The sequence below is a fragment of the Corvus kubaryi genome, unplaced genomic scaffold (genome assembly GCF_017639235.1).
Source record: "Corvus kubaryi isolate FWS band 111438036 unplaced genomic scaffold, C.kubaryi_AGA036_p1.0 72, whole genome shotgun sequence".
In the NCBI taxonomy this organism is placed as follows: domain Eukaryota; kingdom Metazoa; phylum Chordata; class Aves; order Passeriformes; family Corvidae; genus Corvus; species Corvus kubaryi.
The window spans coordinates 6,168,021-6,189,348 of record NW_024582060.1 but is presented as its reverse complement, the minus strand read 5'-3'; the positions used below and the strand labels follow the sequence as shown (position 1 = coordinate 6,189,348).

The 21,328-nt window shown below is 35.0% G+C and overlaps 1 protein-coding gene across 24 annotated transcripts in view; it reads right to left on the bottom strand.

Annotated features, from left to right (window-relative positions):
• C2CD5 (C2 calcium dependent domain containing 5) overlaps positions 1-21,328 on the bottom strand; it is a 58,984-nt gene that overhangs the window by 19,076 nt on the left and 18,580 nt on the right. For 10 of the 24 annotated variants that reach the window (XM_042050124.1, XM_042050126.1, XM_042050130.1 and 7 more), the window contains 3 exons: positions 15,938-16,046; positions 2,943-3,057; positions 1,157-1,252 (listed from right to left, as the gene is read on the bottom strand). In XM_042050124.1, coding sequence (XP_041906058.1) covers positions 1,157-1,252; positions 2,943-3,057; positions 15,938-16,046 — 320 coding nt within the window. Of the gene's footprint in view, positions 1-1,063; positions 1,253-2,942; positions 3,058-14,107; positions 14,174-15,937; positions 16,047-21,328 lie in introns of all 24 variants that reach the window. The other 14 variants (XR_006019953.1, XM_042050112.1, XM_042050114.1 and 11 more) reach the window with 4 other exon arrangements.

The following is a 21,328-nucleotide window of genomic DNA, read 5'->3' as shown; positions in this document are numbered from 1 at the left end:
TTGATTCTGTTTCACATAAACAATTCTTCTCAGTGATTTTGAAGAGGTGCTTAAGCAAATCTGACAGATTTAGAACATTAGTTATCATAAGACTATGGCAAATATATTTTGTGTTGAGCATGAACTTTGTCTGTTTACCTGTTTTACTTCCCTCTGGCATTTCTAATCTATGCCAAGACTCTTAGAAGCACCAAAATACTGTTTTTATATTTTTTTATAAAAGTGCTATTTTCTTTATGTTATGAACATAATTTTTCTTTCTCTCCATCATATAGTGACTACAAAAACAAGTATTTTAGTTCTGGCTACAGTTTTTAATACTCTATCTACACTAAAAGACAAGGGTCTTCTGTTAACAAAGTAAAATAATAACAAATAATATACGTTGACTGGTTTATTATGGAAAAAGCAATGCAAGTGCTAAAGTGTAATAAATAGCCTTGCTGACAACTAGAATAATCCCTTGAAATATTTGATTACTATCCTGATGAATACATAATAAATTCCCAATATGCATTAACTAATCTTTTTTTCCCCAAAAATAACTTTGTGGCAATATTCATTCTTCAAAATTTATTTGCAAGAGCAGAAACAAAGGGAAACCTCATGTTTGGCCTTCAGTTTCATGATTTTGTTCATCAACTTAAACTAACACATACCTATTTTGGACAAATCTGGCATCATATTTGTTTTATAACCAACCTATTTTATTTCTCATGCAGCTTTTGATGAATATTTAGAGAGCATATATACACATAAATAGTATTTAATGGAGCATATATACACATATTACAGACATAGCCACTTTTGGCTTATGTAAGTTATTAAAAATGTGTCATTTTTTATAGTGTGATATAAAATTGAGAGACCTGAAGAGCAGCAAAGGAAAAGCTGAGTCATGATCTGTGTTAGTAGTCAAACGTGTTACCTTATTGAGACTGTTAGAAATAAAAACAGAGTATCTAATTTGGTGCAGAGCTCCATTACTCCTGTGGTGGTTGTTGTTAGTGAAAAGCAGTAAAGTGGTTGGTCCCGCATCCTGCACTGTAACACTGTAACCTACCCTAATAGAGAAGAACTATCTTGGCTCTGAGGAAAAAAATCAACCTCTCCCTTCTCTGACCCTATGGAAAAGAAGCCAGGCTGCCATGACAACCTTTGTTCCAAACAGCCTTCCATGGTGCCATCCTGAAGGAACCTAGGGTTCAATACTGCTGCTGTGCCAGACGCGGACAAAATACAGACCTCTTCACTATAAGAGAAAAGAATAACAACAGAGTGAATTCCTAAATGGTGCTTTTATATAAAATTATCAGATTAAAAGGCTAGTACAAGTCTCAAAGAAGTTCAACATCACCACTGATTTTGTGCACTTGTGCAATTTTATCCATTAAAACTCACAAACAATCCACTTCTGGTATTTAAACCATAACCATTGCGTAAATACAAGATGAAGAAGGATTGAACAGAAAGACTAAAGAGCTTTGACTCATGTTATAAATAATATAACATCAGAAAGGCTAACCAGGTTAAAGTATGGATTTCAGTTCTACAGTTAACAATGCAAAGAAATACAGCACACCAAACATAAAAAAAAAAACAAGGCATGATTTTTTTCTAAAGTAGAAGGGAAGTTGAGAGCCTCAGCATCTTATTAACATTCAATTTTCAAAATTTTTCAAAAAGAACCCCCAACACTGACAAGGACGCTTCTTGAAAGATAAGTGGCAAACCAGTAAAATTTTACTAGGAAGAACTACAATAATGGTACATTTCACATGTAAAGTAACCAACTATACTTAGGGTTTAGCAGAGTTAAAGCTCTCAGAACAACCACAGAGCTTTTAATATTTCTCAAGCTCTCAAGTAAGAAACAAATCTCTAGTATTCAATACTTAAAATACTATATTGAAAAAAAATAGAGAAAATCTTTCCCACATTTTCTAGAATGATACATGTGCCTTTTTTTTGTTGTTGTTTCTCTTCCCAAAATAATTTTGCATACATAACATGTCTGGCAGAGCAGTACTTACACACACAGGCTTGTGCTTTAAGCATGGAATAAAGCTGAACTGGCAACAAGCATGGGAATTCCAATAAATATTTTATCAATAATCAAACCCTACCACATTAAATTCGTTTAGAGAAACATAAGCATCAGTAACCCAATAACTGATTGCCTATGCTCTGCACATTCCTTCTCCATAGTTAAGGTAGAAGAGATAATACAAACTGTTCATGCTTTTTACAAGGAGACCAACAAGCAAAGGAATAAATGCTTCGTTTTGGTGTGTTCATCCCTCAGCGATGGAGTAATTCTGACGTAAATATGGTAAACCAAAACTTTTCCAACTTCTCTCCTTAAAAAAGCAAATCTTTAGTGCTTTTACCCTAAAATATTTAGGCAAAATCAACTTGAAAGAAAATAAATTCAGATGTTTGAATTTGCTCATTACTTCCCAAAAGCAATTCAAAATAGGGAACCAGAGTAATTTTCTGTTTAGTATCATCAGACACACCTGGCCCCAGAACAAGCTTTTTCTGGGCCTGAAATGTGAAGTTCTCCATTTAAGTTCTGGTCTGCCAGTTGTTAACCATTAATGAAACCTCAATACGATACTTTTAAGAACAGTCTTAATTATTTAGGTAGACTCGGTTGAGAAAACTTCATGGATAAATTAATATTGTTACTACAAAGCAAATTGTATGCTTTAGTTTAAAAGAAAAAATTGTAACATTCATTAGAAAAAACCTAAAACCCAGATGTAAACATATATAAAACACACCTAATACTGAAATTTGATAATCTCACTTAAACTCTCTGAAGTAGTTACAGAATAGCCAGTACCAACAACTGTGTTGGAATAGTTAATTTTTAATCCACTGATGATGAAATATGTTTTCTGTGACATTTTGAAAATCAAGTCATCATCGTGATTTACCAAATGCTGGTTGATTCACTGTAGCCCACTACAGCATGACAACCCAATGCCTTGGCATGGGATTTTATTTCTTGTCTGATTTCTGCCCACCAGGCATCTCGTGTCTCTGGTTCATCTGAAAGACAAAGTATAAATCAGTTCACTATTCTGTACTATGCCAGCACAAAGCTTCATGCAATTAATCTGAAAAGTTGAGTTTTTCATATTCAAGTGTTTTGTTGTACCTGGACACTTTATTTCCTTCCTATTTATCACACTTCAAGCAAACACAAATGGGACTTTTTCACTAATTATCTTGTTTCGCCCCCATGTGAGCAAGTTCTGACAAATTACTGCATTCGCATTGCTGTCCATATAACAGATAACAGCAAAATACTGTAGATACTGTTTCAATCTCTGCCCATTTTCAGTTCCAAACCACACTCTCAGTTTCCAACAACACAAGAGCAGTGTGTAACTTGCAACAAGGCATCACAGATACTCTGTAATGTGGAAAAACTAACTGTAATGAAACAGTATTTGTAGTAGCAAAGTAATATTTGACTTTGCTGTACACTTGGTATCTTTGGAATAACCTAAACAGTTTTTCCTACTGCAAGCAGTTCTCTCTGTTAACCAGACTTTAAAACTACCTGTTCAAGACTGTATCACTAATCAGACAGTTCTGTGGCACTTCTAACTCTGAGAAGCCATAGGGACATGAAACTACCTCTACATTTACAACATGAAGAAGTACAGGATGTGTGTTGTCAGTGCTTTTTTTCTTCAGTATCCTGGAAACTGCACCTTCCCTCCACGCCCACCAATGGATTTAAATCACCTTTACTGTCCTCAAGGTTATATGTTAAATATATCCTGCCTGCTTTTCTTGAAAACTACAAGATACAAAAATACAAAAAAACCCTGTGCTGCTAGAATAAGTTCATGCAATCCATATCTTTTAATTCCTCATCAATTAGTTCCTATAACTAAAGTTATTGTCTTGCAAGCTTTTTACATATGGAGTCAACAAATAGTGAACTTACAACTAGAATTTGTCAGCTGTTTCTTCTCTCAAAACTTCTTACCTGTTTCAATGAATGAATGTAGTTGGCAACTGTGTTAATTGTTGATACAAAAAGGGAAAACCAGTAACAAAATATAAGCACTCAGATGCTACCAAGGGTTCTGAGTAGAGAGATTCTTAAGAGAATTTCCCTGAAACTAACTGAACTTAGTACAGACACAAACTTCTGGCCACTGAGTTCTCCTTGCTGAATCATAATTTAAATACCAAGGTCAAAACCTGAAATTTATTTGGAACCAATTCTGTACTACCAGGAATGTTTATCAACACAGTGTATGATAATCCCAGTATCATACAGTTGGTTCTCTGACAACATGACAAACAAAAATGCAAGATAATTTAAAAGTTACTGAAACAGAAATGTTGTAAAGTAAGATGTAGTCATTAATGAATTTACCTCAACTTTGCATTTAGAACTAGGCTTTCATTTTTCTAAACTAAACTAATGATCATTTTTTAATTCAAAGGAAGAACACAGAGGTCTGTATATTCAATTATACCTAACTTTAGATGGCAATGCTTGTGTAACTCAAAACATTATACTGACCAGGAGCAGCCTGGATGCTCAGATTTAAGTTTATTCAACCTTTGCTTTAAGAAATGAACACTGAACAGAAAAAACGTTACAGTGAGAGTTCTTAGGAATATTCTCCACAATCAACAAAAATATACACGTTAGGACACAAAACAAAGGATTTCTGTGAATTGTATCGATCATATTCTGTTATATCCAAGTTCACTTTAGCAGGTTTCAGTGCATTACTGGCAGAATCTTGATGTGCTGCACTTCACTCCCAGTGTGAAAACACTGTTTAACTCAGTGACTGGGAAAATAAATGCTTATGATGATACTCAGCAACCCTGACTCAGATTCCTGGAGCACCTGCTCTTCTCAGCTTTGGAAAATGAGAATCCGACAGAAATAATCCATCACAACACAGGGTTGGAGCTCCCCAGCTCAGCTGTCAGAACCATTTGTGGTACAATGTAGGAACCCAGAGTGCCGAGAATATTTCTCTGCCTGTTTTTAGGGGTTCTTAGCCCGCTGAACAACACTGTTTTAACCTCCAACCTTGGAAAAAATTACCAACGATCAGACAGGAACTAGAAAATACAGTGGTGTGGAATTAGGTGATAGACTACTATGTAAGATTGTCACGGTAAAAAATTTAGAGGTTTTGGGCTTCTCTTTGTAGTAAATAGATAAAAGTAAAAAATATCAAAATGGAGGATTGTTGCTGTTCTCTAAACCTTCTTCTCCTTCTTCTACTACTCCATGTTCTGCAGTAAAATTAGTCTGGAATGACTGGAGAATTCTGCAGTTCCTGGCCGTGTTACTCAATAACTGGTAGGAAAGTGAAAATAATGTACATTTTTAGTAACTATTGGTTAAATTATCTTTAAAAGGCTGTGTAAATCTTGATAAAGAGAGACTTCTCTCCTGCTTTCTGTGCTCTATTGCTGTACCTGGGTCACGCTAGTGGCTTTGTTCCTCTGATAAGACTTAATAACCAACTATCTGGCAGTATTGAAACTCAAGGAAAAGTCTCGGTTTATCTTTGAAACTCCTTGCAAGGACTTTTAGAAAATTCTCTCCCATCAGGAGGGATTTGACTTATGGCACGGTTCAGTGTCAGTACAAAAAGTGGGAAATGTCTTCTCTTTGCTTGTTACACCTCTGGACAGAGGCCGCTTCTGCTGCCACCAGGTAACAGCAGTAGGGGTAGTTGAATCGAAGGAGAGTCTTGGAAATGGATTGTAAGGCCAGGCTACAATATCTGACAAGTTCGGAGTGTATGGAAGACGTGAGACCACAAGCACATTCTGTGAAAGTTCTCTCAACTCTTTTTGGTGGAATGGACAAGGATCTTGGGAGCAATTCCCCCTTCCCCCTTCAGTCATGGGCCAGAGATTGTTTTCATAAGCAATGTGTTTCTCTCTGTAGACAAAAAGTCTAAGTAGTAGCAAAAGTGGTTCTCTGACCATGCAGAAAAACACCTGCTCAATGAGACTGGATCACAGGCAGCCGGTTACAAACACTAACTAAACCACAAAAAAACCACTAAGCCACACAAATTCTTGTACTTCACAAAAAAAACCACCTGCAAAGGAGAACCCTTTTTTCTAGGCAAAAAGGTTCCAAATTTCAAAACCATAACTTTTTACACCTTTTGGTTCCATGTGGTAAAAACTGCTTCTACTTTTCACCAGTGACATTTCTATGACAAAGAGCATGAAAATGTGAAGTCATGATGAAGATTTGGGAGCCAGCAACAGGTGAAGTGGTTAAGGATAGACAGAAAATGTGCTGCGAAATAAAGGTAAGATTACAGACAAGAATGACATTGAAAAGGAATGTAGCCACAGTGAAAACTGAAATGGAATGAGATGTTGAAAGGAAACGGGGATCCTTAAAGTGAACAGAAAAGGTAGAAATAGTGACGGGTCCCAAACTCTATGCAAATATTTAGCTCTTCTCCATTGAAATTTATAGTTTAAGTTACTGATGTTACTAGGAGACTTAACTATTTTCTTACCTAACATCTACAAGAACACGTTATCATTATGGCAAACACATACTGTTGTGAAGTTGGTCAAAACTCTGCCTTGCTAAAACAACATGTAACCCCGTATTCTAAGAATCTGTTCAGCATCAGCACTAACAAAACTATTAACTACAGAAATGCAATGGATCATTTTCATTCTTATTAGAGGTAAGAAGTATTTTCCAGCCACTGTCTTCAGAGTTAACAGGATCAGGCCCAATATCTTTCAAAGAATCCAACAATTGCACAAGAACAAATATTTCTATAAGTCATGCATAAACAACTGTTTGTAAAGAAGACTGGGACCTCTGTTTAAGATATTTGACTATTTTTTATTCCAGAAGGAGGCCAAAAAATAACAATTATGTTTATATAAAAATACTGTACATTCACAGTTTACAAGAACTTACCTTTGCATATTAGAACACAAAACAATTGTCTACAATTAAAATCAAACATCATGACATTGCAATAATAAGTTGATACAAAATACTGAATGCAGTGCAATGTGTAGCATTCATATTCTTCTGACAAATATTTTCACAAGCAGCCTTTTTTGACACATGAGCCACACAATTTCACATGAGGATGCCGTCGTAGCATTTACAAGTTTAGTAAAGCTAAGAATTTACATAAACAATTAGAGGAGTTAGGGAAGCAGGATGGCATGTGTCCAGCACACTCCATGAGAGTGCCTGTTGGTTTTTTTGCTAACGCAAAAGCTTAATAACCAAGGGTTTGCAAAGCAGATTCAGCAGACAGGAGCCAGAAACAGTGGGTATTTTGGCGCATGCTTGGATCAGGTGACAGTACAGACTGAAAACTATGGCAGCTCACTGAAATGGTTACAGAAAGTAATGGCCCTGGATTCTAGGTGGAAGCAAAAAGGCAAGCATACAGAGCACTCAGTCACAAGCTTTTCTAGCAAATGTACCGAGTAGTTGGGACCAAGGTTTCTCTACAACTTTAAGCAGAAAAGTTCACAGGAAATTCCACTACTAATTATGCACCCTATGTGAGAAACCAAAGGCTGAATATTAAACTTACTTTATTAATGTTTCCAAATTGGCAGGATATTTATAACCAAGTGGAAGCAAAACACACTGTTTTTTATAGCTGAGGACTTGAGAAACAATGTTGTCAATAGTACAGTGTTCTATAAAAATTGTGCCAACTCAAACCTCCTCCAACTGAAAACTTTCAAAACTGATTTTATTCAGCAGTTTTATAAGATACAAATAGCACTTTTGTACCCAGAATGTTCTTCGAGCTAGCTCTATCCACCACCAAGTCACCCATCTCCTTTAAAATACAAGGTTGAGCTGTACTATCCATGGGACAGTAGCCTGTGTAGATCTTTCACCTAGAAACTATCACTTTCTGATTCATAAGAAGCAACACCTTCCCCAAGTTATTTGCTAGAGGTTCACTTGTACAGGTTCTTTCAAGATTTAGCCAGAAGCTGCATTTTGCTAGTCCATACAGATTTTTTTAAACTGAAGATTAAGAAGACTGGTCTCTTGATGACACAGCTCATACACAAGAGTTGCTGTATCCTTAAAGCTGAATCCTTAGACATCCTGAGGAAATTACTCCAAAGTAGAAACTGTCTGATTAATTTCAACCAATTTTACATTGTATAATTTAATAAATATTTACATGTATAACACAATATTCTGATAGGAGGAGGATAATCATCTGAGGAAAATTTTCACCATTTATAAATGACTCGTTGTTTCAAAAATGGCAAATAATATTCTTTCAGATTCAATCTCTGAGTCTTTCATTAGGCAAAGCCATTATCCACACCTTCAATATTCCCTTATTTTTGTATCTTCTTAACGAAAAACCTAATAACAGCCTATACAGAAAGAAGTGTGGTATTTTTCTGTAGGTTTGGCTGGTTGGGTTTTTTTGACACCTTTGTTAGGTTTATAAGCAACCTTTCCTGGACCTTGAAGTTCTATTTAATCTTTTCTGGTTATCCCATAAACACAGACATTATCAATTTTCTAAAATATTTAACAACTAAATAACTGTACAGAAACATAAATCCTCTGGTCTGTAAAGATTAACACAAACTCAGGCAGAAAATAACTAAACCTACAGCAGATTAACCTAAAACTTTCAAAAAAGTTTCCAAGCCACTCCATCCTTGTTTAAAAAACTACTCCCTATATTCACCTTTATGACTAAAAGATGTACAAATGAAAACTTCGTTACAAAAAGTGAAGGAAGTAGATTATTGGGATATATCAAAAGAAAACTAGGATACACTAAACCAGCAGGCAACAGTGTAAGCACACCCAAAGACAACAGGTACACTTAACTCTTACAAAATTAAAACTCCAAATAAAACATCCAGCTTGCAAAATATCATTGATAACCAGTGCTTTTCTACCAGATGAAGTCAGAGAGCAGCACACATCTCACTTCCTAACCCCAAACTGCTGAATGAGCAAAAAAAAGACTTGAAAGTTGAAAGAATTCTTCAATTACTAAGGAGACAATTTTAAGAACACTTAGGATTAAAACTGCATTTCCAGGATGAGATATTGGCTGGCTGATTAAACACAAACCCTTTCATGTGCAGGGCAGTTTTCTACTGGGTCAGTCAGGCCAAACCACTACATGACCACCAAAAGATTCCGTATAGAAACCATATAGAAAATTCCATACATCATTCCCTTCAGTGGCAGCTCACTGTTGAGAAGTGTTAGCTTTAATCCCAAAATACACTCCAAGATGGAGAAGCAGAAGGGTGTTCCCCTTATGGCTTAATACAGCCACAACAGTGGCTATAACTTTTAATTGTAGATGAAGGTCTGATAGAAACAGCACAAGCTGAAAAAAGTATTATCTAAAAAAAAAAAATCCTGCAATAATGTCAAAGCAGCAGAAATTATTTAGTGTGGAGCTAAAGGAAAAGAAACCACCATGTTATACAAGTTAAATAAAATGAAAAATGTAATGTCAAAAGATAAGGCATTTGAAGAAAAAAAAACCATTCAGAATATATTAGAATTAAACTATTAAATAACACCTTACAATACTTAAAAATGTAGGTTTAAATTGCATCACACTTAGAATTATACAAGCCCAAAAATACTGCCCAGAAATAAAAAACCATTAAATATAGGAAGTAAATTTGCCTCTGGAAAATCAGTTCCATGCATAAATATGCACCTTTGTCAATCCAGCTTTTAGTGATTATTTCAGTCATTCATCCTAGAATGGTGACTCAGCAGGTAATAAACTACTTATTCTATTTTGTGTCTCTGTTGCTTTGTCACCCTGACACAATAAATACAACCTATTTTAGAACATGAGCTATCTTCAAAGAAAAGCTTCAAATGACTACAACAAAGGGGCTGTTACCCAAAACTGGGGACACTGTGCTGTAACAAGACAGGGCTTCCTAAACCAGATTTTATCTATTTTATTGCAGCAGGAAAGGGATGGCATTATCTGGCATGAAATGACACTCTCTCGGAATTTCCTATTCCTTGTTTGCACTCCTCAGGAACGCAGAACCTCTGCATTCATTATTTCTATACACTCACAACTGTTTATTTTGTTTTAAGACAAACTAGGCTGAGAAGCCTCTTTCAACTTCTGGATCCAAGGAGACTTAAAAAGAAAATCTCTTGTGCCTCATATTATCCACTGACATTTATCAGTTATTCCTACAATCCTTTTACAGTCAGTTAGAACTTGTATTCTCTGTCTGTATATTTTCCTACAAAACTGTCTATAGACATTTTACAAGGCCATGTTTACCTGTAATTATGTAGCAGTTAGGAAGGAGTTGATTCAACCAGAACCATTCTGGTTTCTTCTAACAATGATATATTTTGACCCAGGCAAACAGTTTTACAACTGTATGTTTGCAACCACAGAAGCAAATATCAGAAGGCTGAAAAAACTCAATGCAATCCATGAAGGAAATTTTATGAAGACCATAGTTTTAGTCAAGCCCTGTATTTTAAATTAGGATGAATTATGTGCAAAAATAACAATTTTCTGCAAGACCAAGGTGTTCTCTCTTGTGTACTATCAATTCAAAACCAAAGTGTAGTTGTGCAATAAGCAACTTTTTTGGAGCACTTGTGGAAGGAAAAGTTTATATTGGCTTTCACACCATTAGCCAGAATTCAGGGAGAGTTTTAAATCAGTGTGAACAGATTAAATAGCTTTACTTAGGTAGGCATAGAATTCTAAACAAAGATTTTAAATGTCAAGTTTATTTATTAATCTCTAACAGAACATGTGAATACTATTCTATGCTCACTGACAGTGACCACCCTTTGTTCAGTTACATAAATATCTACTTAGAACTCTCAAAAAAAGAAAAAAAAAAAATTAATGCACAATCCCAACAAAAATTATTTCGTTAATGTAAGGGTGTATCAGCTTCCAGAAAGAATATTCAAACACCATTCCCATTAACCATAGAAATTACTTAGGAACATTCACTCCTCTGGAAAGGATGCAGAAAACTGGAGTAAATTATTACACCAGAACATCACACTCCTCACTCTTCTCAGAAAAAGCCTCTGACGACTGCCTTAACCTCCCATTTTCATATCAACGCACACTGATGGACAAGAAGTCAACCTGGAAATTCTCCAAGAAAAGTCAAGAAGTCTACCTTAAAATGTTGGATTTTTTCCTACTAATTACGAAGGATAACCACATCAGACACCAACAGGAACATTCTGACATTTCCTACTGTGTTCCTACAAATGGGCCACCTTTACACTCCAGAAAGCAGCTTGAAATATAATTTGCACGTTCTCTGTTTGTATTTCTGTGAAAGAAAAACATTCAGTTACAGAACCAAAACATAGCCAAGCTTTCCTCTTGCATTTCCTCTTATGCAAAACTAACTCTGGAGAACTTCATACTCCAACAGCAAGACTGGATATCACACAAGAAGCTCAGGAGACTCTTAGGAAATTTTTAACAATCTTTTATCTTTCCATGTTTCTGACTACTGTAGATGAAGATGCACTGCTGGAGCAGCTTCCTGAATGAGGAGTTTAAAATTTAATTATGTGAGAAACTATATGTTGGTACTATGAAATGGCCATATGGAAAAGTAGCCTCTATTCAACAAGTTCTTGCACTGCCTACCTTTCTGCTCCATGTTTAACCTCAGTGTCAAACTTTTAACAAAGATCTAGTTTTCTGGATTGAGGATTCCTTGCATGTTTGTGTACTTATAGTAAGTACATTCTTTCTCAGAGACAGCATCAGAGTGTATCTTCCACTGTATTTATGTGCTCTCTTTTCTATGAATTTTTGCTCAACTCCCTACTTTTTTTTTTTTGCAAATTCATCTTCATGTCCACCTTTTTGTATTTTATACTTAAACAACTCTTCATTGAACTATATGCAATTCCCAGATGTATAAACAGCTTCTTTTCCATTCATGAAATAGTCAGTCTTTACTTCTGTATCTGATTTTCAAGTATCTTCAAATCTCTGACTTCTCACTACCACTGGATGCTCCTGTTTTATCTTACACACAATTAAACCATTGGCAAGGAAAAAAAAAAAAAAAATCTTTCTGCACTACACAGGTTACTAAGCAAGCGGAAATGAAGCCTGAACATTTTCCAAAAGGAAAATAATTTTAGCCCACTTATGGTTGTGATTACATTCTCTGTCCAGCAGCAAACCTAGCACTGCAAAAACCCCGTACTTCCAGGAATATGAATGTAACCTGCTCAGTCCCAAACCAGTAGGATTAACCAGCTCTTCCTACAGAACTACTGACACATCAAGGCTACAGAAACACAGCCAGTTCTCAGGGAGGTATTAACTCTACAATTACTGTTTGGTTTAGACCTCTCTACTCCAACCAACACTTTTAGGTAACAAGCACCTCTGGGTAAAATGTTTTTTATACATATAAGCACATTCATTTTCCTGTAATCTCTAAAAAATTGTTGTCTAAATTTTGGATAGTCTGTCAAGAACTGAATGCCTGACTTCCACTTAGCTTCCTAATCTTACATTGTGGATCACTTTCTAGTCTAGTTCAAGGCATGTTTAATGTCTGTACGTAACTCATTTACTCCAGTATTCTAATAAAATTCTTTCAATAAAAACATCCTACTAAACAATCTGGAAGAAGCAGCAATGAATTCCAACTTTTCATGGTCACACACAATATACAAAAATTTTAACATGTTTTTAACAGCTTGGATCAGACTATGCTGTACCAGTCACAGACCTGAGAATTTTATAATATTCTTTTCATACTGGAAGTTAATTTTAAAAGATTGTAACTTTAGAACAAGCGAAGAAAACCAACAAAATCAGAAAAGCTCATAATTATAATACTAAAAGATGCTTACTGTAACAAGGAACAATAAAAATGAGCCAATAGATTTAGGTTCTCCCTAGTTTCAAACAATTTGCAAAATGAAAAATGTCTCCTTTTTAATAACTGTACATTTAAACTGAATTTTAGAGCATGACACAGAGCTGCATGGCAACACTGAATTACCAAGAAGGAAAGTTTGTTTCTGGGGGAAAAAAGCCCTCAGAGGTCAGCTTTGTATCTTCTTATTGTGCCAGCTTTAAAAACATCAAGGCTTGACAAGGTCTGCTGGCTTGGACGTTATATGCAGAGAAGTTACACCTGCCTCTCTTCCACAGCATGTTATCTTTCCAGAGGGAAAACGTGAGAGGGAAGAGTCTTTATTTCATCTACATTGCATCAATTCATCTATTCCTTCTACAGCTGTATAAGGAAATTACACACTTTGATTACTAAAACTGCATAAAAAAGTAAGAATATTGGGGCTTTTTTCAAGCTAGGTAATTAAGTGATTAAAAAGTTCAACTAATGATGGTTTAAGTCCTGAAACTGGCTGCGTTTTACAATGCAAGATTTTTGAACCAACAAATCCTGGGCTACATACTACCCTTCTCTTTAACCTGATAGTTCTCTATTTTTCTTGGACAATTTTTACATCTATTATTATCTATACCACATCTATTATTTTAGAGCTATTATTAAAAACAAACATTCATCAATTTCCTGAAATTAACAGGAGGAAAGCCTTTGTTGAAGAAAGTGCAAGCTCATGCAAAACAAAACAAACCCAACAGTCTCTCCAAATCAAACCAATAGGCCAAAAAAACCCCCAACCTATTACATAAAAAACCCCAACCCAAACAACAACAAAAAAAATCACACTTGACACAATCCCAACTGTGTAAGCAAGAATGCGTTCTTTCCCTAAATTACTTCCTTCATGGATGCTGAGCTGAAAGTGACTACCAAATAAACATCTGAACATTCAGCTTTCCAGATTGATATTAAATTATTCTTAGCAATACTATTTTATACTAAAACAATGGGTTTTAATTTTAAATAAAGTCTTTAATAGAATGAAAACATCACATTTAGGCATTTGATGATTAAATAGATTTAAATTTGAAACATTAACCTAAATATCCTAGAACATTTCTAATAACTTCACTGAGCTGCCATAATTTCTGTCAGCATATGTAGTACTGAATGACTAATAAAATACCTGAATTGAAACTATTCCAGTCTAGCAGTTTGTATGATCTTGTGTTACCCATAATTCCGACAAAGGCTGAGTTCAAAACAGCAAATTAGTAGATCAGTTATAGAAGCAGAATAGTGAAAAAAAAACTACCAACAAGAACACAATTGACAACACCACTCCACAGGAACTGGAAAGACACAGACAGCAGAGTTAATAAGAGGCTGAAATAGAAAGGGAAAAAGGAGCATGCTGTAGCAATCTGGCACTAGGTGACCAAAGTGGACAGTATATGGCAATTTTGTCTTATTGGCAAGTTCTTAATCCACCTTCAAATGTTCTCTCCTCTTCCATGTTTTCCTGATTTATTCACTGGCCAGTTTATTTGCTTCCTTTAATATTTTACAGACTTATTTTACTCAAATGCTTCATGATAATAACTATATCAGAATATTTTTCTAATTCTCCACCTTCCCTCCCACAGCCATGTGCTTTCATTTCCCCTTTTGTTCTCACTATTTTGCAATATACTGAGTTCCAAGGATCATGCATTTTACATTCACTTGTCAGGAGCAATCTTCAAGTCTCACAGAAACACTGCAGCTGTGCAAACATACATCTCTATCTTGCCTTACGTCTTATACTGCTTCCAGTCAGCTGGTAAAAATGAAGGAATGCATAATGCAAGAAATTAGCTTTTAAAACTTCTGAAAAAAATTGATTTTTTTCCCATTCTGTCTTACATCTATCGCACAGTAAATTTTGCACATAAGAGACCTGTATCAGAAATCTGCTGAAAATACAGAATCCTAAAATAACTTTGTGGCAAAGAAAGGAAAGACTCACAAATTATACTTTGGCATTTCTTTTAATATTCACTTCACTGTGTAAATAGATCTTAAAATAGGAAAACTAAAGAGCAATATTGTCTACTAATATACTTGAAAAAAATGCCTTAAAGTAGGAGGATCTAATTCAAATTAAGTCTTGGATTTAATTTCATGTTGCCAGTTTACTGAATCTTTAGATCAGCAGCAATCTGATCTACCTGCTTGGAGAATTGCTTGCCTTGGGCCATAGAAAGAAAAGGAAAATATTAGGTTTTTGTACTTGTTTTTATGGATGTATTTGCCTAAACTTCCTTTTATTACTCCTGACTAGTGCATGCAAAACCACTACAGGTACTATTTCTACTCTCCCTTGCATTTTTAAGTGCACTGTCAACTCCAACTTTTCGCAAAGCATTCCTCATCTGGTCTCAGTGACTAAACCAAGTCTTCAGAGTCAGAAGTCACTTAGTTCTAACATTAGAACTAGGATATGCAAAATACACATGTTCTAGTACTGGGGTTCCCAGGAAAATAATAAATAATCTTGAAGTACTGTTCAGTAAAGGTTTTCAAGAACAGAAACAATGCTGTAAAGGTTAATAACCATGTTGTGAGCTAAATTGTAGCCATTAGTCCTTAACGATTTCAAGGAGCTGAAAATGAGAAAACATTCATAGTTAAGATCAAGCATTTAATCTCATTTTTGTTTGAATAGAAAACTTGCATCAAGTTTTAATACCAAAAAATGGCAAAAAAATTAATTAAGACCTGAATAATTCAAAGACAGTTTTCAGTGCAAAGTTATTGATTCAAAGTACTTTTAGTACTACTTTAACTTGCTGAAATGTTTCTCACTAAAAACATAACCACTGAGTAACTTATTTTTCAAGCTTAAATGATTGTCTGAAATACACTGCTTTTGATACACATTGTTAGAATAGATCTGTATCTATTCAAGCACTGATATGTTATAAAGGTTAGATGACAGGCCTTGTGCAAGGAAGTCACTCCTGTGCTGACATACCAGGATTGTGGATGCGATCCAGGAGCTTCACTGAGCGAGCACTGACAACACCCCCAACGTGGACAAGAAAGCCTGGTGGGAAGGTCGTCAAAGTAAAAAATGGGAATTCCTGTTATGATTAAAAGCAAACATTAAATGACTGTTTACCAACCACTGCTGAGTGCCAATTAACATGCAATGAATTGATCATTTCCCTGAAATACAAGCAAAGCAGTTACACTGGGCCAGACATGTCCTTCAGGCTTACTGAGCACTACACAACCATGTGTCCTCACGGACCCATTGTATCAAAAAAGCAGAGTTTTTACAGAGTGAAAGAATACTTTTCCCCCATAGAGCTGTTTCTCAGCACAACAATGATAAATAATCAAAACTTTACATACTTATGTTAACAAAACCTCTATCAATCCACTTTTACTATGGCTGCTAAACTACTACTACTGCTAAATTAATTCTACTTTCATTAGCTGATAAAAAATAAACATTTTTCTCAATTTTTAGGTATTCTTGTTACAACTGACTGCAGTTTGATTCTGAAGCACAAGGTGAAACAAACTGAAGTCTTGCAAGAATGAGGAATGTCTTATTACAGGAAAACATACCGAAAAAATATCAAAAGACTGCTCTGCTCGTGAGCTCTAAATAAAACAAGTAAATATCCATCTTTTAAAATAAAGCATTAGTCTTGAAACACAACTGTAAGTTCTTAAACTAGGGTAATTCACTTCCAATTAATTTGCATAAGTTACTTTTTACCAGGTTTAAGTAAAATGAAGAGATAAGTTTCAGCAACTACTTCAGCTTGTAATTCATAAAAGAGGCAAAGTAAGTAATAACAGCAATTTTTCAAGGCACATATGATGAAATAAAAGTCATATTCAAAGAAGTTGAGCCCAAAATTAGATTTTAATTTCTCCAGAGATGTTCTGCGATATGTCTAATATATACATAATAGTACACTTATGGGGGAAAGGCAATAATTCATGTTCAGCAATTCTAAACACAGAAAGCAAAAAAAAAAAGAATATAAAGCATGCAATCATGTTTCATATAATCGTAACTGATTTAATGGAACAAATAAATACCATAATTTTATATGAGAGAAAGTATAGGATAGATTCCTTTCTCACATACTTAGAAACAGTACAATTCAACTGAGCTTCTACCTGAACAGCACACATGCTGCAGATTCAATAAGGATCAGGTTCTTCCAGCAATACATGGCATGAAAAGTCATCTTAAAACTAAAGCCCAATGTAGGTTTAAAAACTAATACTCCAGGATTCTTACCACCCTTGTTACAGGAACTCTTTAAACTTTTAAAAGGTCCTACAAACGTCATGTTTTCTGGATTTTCATTTGGCTTAAACTTTCAAAATCAAGAGGCAAACTTTGAAATCAGCAACCATAGTATCAATAACCAGAAGCAAAACAATCCCAAAACCCAAACCCTGCAGTTTTGCCTTATGATGCAATTAAAAAGCAGGAAGATTTCAGCCCAGGATTATGCAAACCTGCTTGACTGATGGGTCTTCAGGAGCAGCAATGGATCTCTAGAATGATACAGTAAAGATTCCCCCAGAAGGTTCTAAAAGATTGCAAAGTGCTTTGGAAGTTACCAGAAAAGTCGAAATACTCAAAATATTTGCTTTTCCAGGACTGCAGAAATCAATAAAAAAGTTTACTGAATGTGCCAGCTATATGAAATTCCATTAAGCCTATACTACATTTACATTTTATAGATACATTCACATTTACACTGTGCTGAAGCAGTAAGGAGTGAACAAAGTAAACAACTTTGCTCAAAGTAAACAACTCCATGCTCTAAAGCTTAAGCAAATCCAATGTTTTTTAATCTATATGGAAATTCAGAAGGTTTTTCATTTTCTATTCATTTCCATAAGGCTGGGTACTGCAAGTAATTTTAACATGTTCAGACTTCCAGTTTGCCTGATTCTCTATACTAGAAATCAGGAGTAAAACCTCAAATAATAACATGGCTTTATCTCAATCAATATATCAATACTCCCAAGCCTGTATTACATTATAAAATAAGGTGTTCTACCAGTTAATTCGAGCCACAGACAAATCTGGGTAACAGCCTCACTGAACCATTTTGACACAATTCTGCTAACAATCTGTCATTCATTCTGACACTGATGGAACTCCATCATTTCATATGATGACATTCTTTTTTCTTTTTTAATCTCATTTAGAGATTTTTTGAATTTTATTATTATATTACTCAAATACAAGTTCCTGCCTCAATTACATGCTGTAAACTGTAATAGTTCAAAATTATAAATCTACAGTTATTTCAGGGAAAACAGAGAATTCGTAAGAACCAGATGCAGTTGCCATATTACAAATCCCCTCTGTTACTGCAATTTGCAAAGGACTACCTTTACATCAAGGTGATGCAACCACAAGGTATTTCAGTGTATGACAAACAACGATTTCCAAGCTACAACTGAAGATGGTCAATCATTCTACCAATACCAATTCACTATTCCACTTTACAGTCATTGATTGCATAGACCATGAAAGAACTGTCACCGTTTTAGTCCTCGCAACTGCACAGAGATTTTTTTTTGGGTGGATGGCGGGGGGGGGGGCAAAGTTTGATAAGGTTACAATCAAATCCTCAAATATTTGCTTAATACAATGTTTAAAAATGTATATACACAGACATGTATTGCTAGTGCCCTTTTTAAAGTACATTTCATTCAAAGACACACAAAACAATGAAGAAGCACATGGAATAAGGCTACACACATCCTTTGGTGTAAGTGCCAACTGAAGCAGTTCTCTGATCCCCTTCCAGTCATTCACTCATTCCCATCATTAAACCACTCCCACAGATAAATACTCGGGTGTGCTCACAGAGCTTTTGGGGCTGAACCAGAGCAGGGAACTGGTCCACATTAAGATCTTGTTCGTTTCCTGGCTAATTATTTTTATTCTAAGCACATTCACTGTGCCATCTCACAAGGTGGCCAAACAACCCTACAGTTTTTCTTGACCTGAACTGAGGGGATGAGTGGATAAGAAGTCACTGGAAAGAAAAGATGCTTAAGTCAGGATTTCAGCCAAATGAATCTCCCAGAGAACTGTGCTCTTAACACTACAGATTTCCTGCAGTGCCCTTCAGAAATTAAGGCCAACAGATCCCCATTCTGAAAAGGCAGCAGAAAAGATCTCTCACGCACTTGCAGAATGTAAAAACAGGAAGAAAACAGAATTTGTCCAAGTGGAAGTCAGAGACACAAAATACCATTGAGAGCAGCATTTGGCCATTTCTACAAAAACATAGGCTAATTTTATAGGAGTAAGATAACCTCAAATATTCCTACTAATGGAAATACAATATACATATTTTTAGTCAAAAATATATAGAAAGACAGCTGTTATAAAGTTACTCTTGCTATCTACATATGTACAGGGAATTGCTACCAGTTATTAATGTACAATGTAACATGTACATGAGTTTTCCACAGCTGTATTTTCCACAGGTTTATTTTCAGGGAAGAAATTGAGGAATATTACCCTTCTAACTCTGTTCTGCTTACAGTTAGGGTTATTTAAGTAATACACCAAAAATACATTTGATTAAATAAAGCTGTTGAGACATGCAATTAAATGAACTTATTTTAAGGTACCTTAGCATTACCATATACCCAAATAAACTAAGTAAGACTCAAAAGAACAATTTAAGAAACCTGGTGTCGTGGAAGGTGTCCCTGCCCATGGCAGGGTGGTTGGAATAAGATGATCTTTAAGGTCCCTTAAACTCAAAATATTGAATTTATTCTTGGTTTTCCCAAATACTTGTTATCCTAAGTAATCCAGACAAGTAGAGTGCACTGTTTATGTGTGTAATATTAAAACAGACAAAACTTACAGATGTTATTCATTCTAGTTAACTCCACTTTAAGGTAACCAAAAGAGGTAACACCATAGCAAAAACACATCCAATATGAAATTTTCAGAAGGCAGAATGAACATATTTTATATCAATTAACTGCCCACATGCTTTGCTGCTACATCATAATTGTCATCAATAACAGACTCAGCATGTCTCCATCCTATTTTACAGTACTTTTTTTTCTACTAGACAATACACAGACCTTATCAAAATAATGTGCAAATAATTCAAGCTCTAAAAATATATTAAGGGCTCTTAATTTACATTTTTATTGTCTTTAAAAAGCTTCCTGAGGAAACAAAAAGATCAGCCATGGAATGTCAAATCAAAGGTAAACAGAAAAAAGGCTCATTTTAAAGCATTCTTTCTGCCAAATTAAAAAATTAAAAGAAAAAAACCCATGGATTTGTATTCATACCTTAATAAAAATTTTAACTGAAATGTATCAACATGCAAAGTACACTGATTTTAAAAATTCTCTTAAAAACAACGAATTAAAAAAATTCTGCATAAATAAGATTACAAAGACATCTGCAAAGCCTCATCAAAAAAAAAAAAGAAAAACAATTAAGTATTTCAAATGACGCTTTAGGAATCCCCAATAAAAGAAGAAAGGGCTAGAAAGAGTCACAGTATTTTTCACATACCCCGCCTTCTACAGAACCTATGAGGAGATCCTCCCTTAGCCATGGATAACACAAGAAATGAGAAGAGAATCATCCACTTACTCAAAATAGCAGCTGGGCACTTTTATTTCACAGATGTAAGTGATTTTCTTCTCAACTAACTTACATGCTCCTATGTCACTAGTTTAGGTAGTCAGAAATTGCAATTAAATTTATTTCTGAGTAGGAAAATACTCACATTTTTTCCTTCAAGACACCTCATTATCAACATTTTGATCAAAGCAGTATATAATTTATACTAAGAAATTGCAATTACACAATGTAAACAATTAATTAAAACCACTATTTTCATCATATAGTCTATTCAGTATAATGACAGATGGCATTTTTAGTCCTGTAGAGGAAAAGTTTAAATTTATAAATGTCTTTTTCTGCTTGGCAAGTAGTTCAGGTTCAAGTTCCCAATCAAAGGCTACCTTCCACGAAATGGGGAGCAATGTACCAACTCAATTTCCAAAAACTGAAAGTTTTCCCAATTCCAAACGGGATTTTCAACTTGTTTAAAGCTATGCCAGTGTTTCTGAATTAGGCTTCTGTAAAAACTTTATCATCATGTATTTACTCAAGTATTAAACTTAACATGCATCAGTACGTTACAGAGACCACACGACAGTTTCTCCTATAACTTCTTAATACCACTGGAATTACTTGAGTGCTGTGCACAGTTAATTGCTCCACTTTCCTTAATGCTTTAGTAATATATTAGTATTTAAATAATTTGTGTAAAAAAGAGCTATTAAACAGCCAACATTTGTAGTAAGTTCAGACCTAGTTACACGT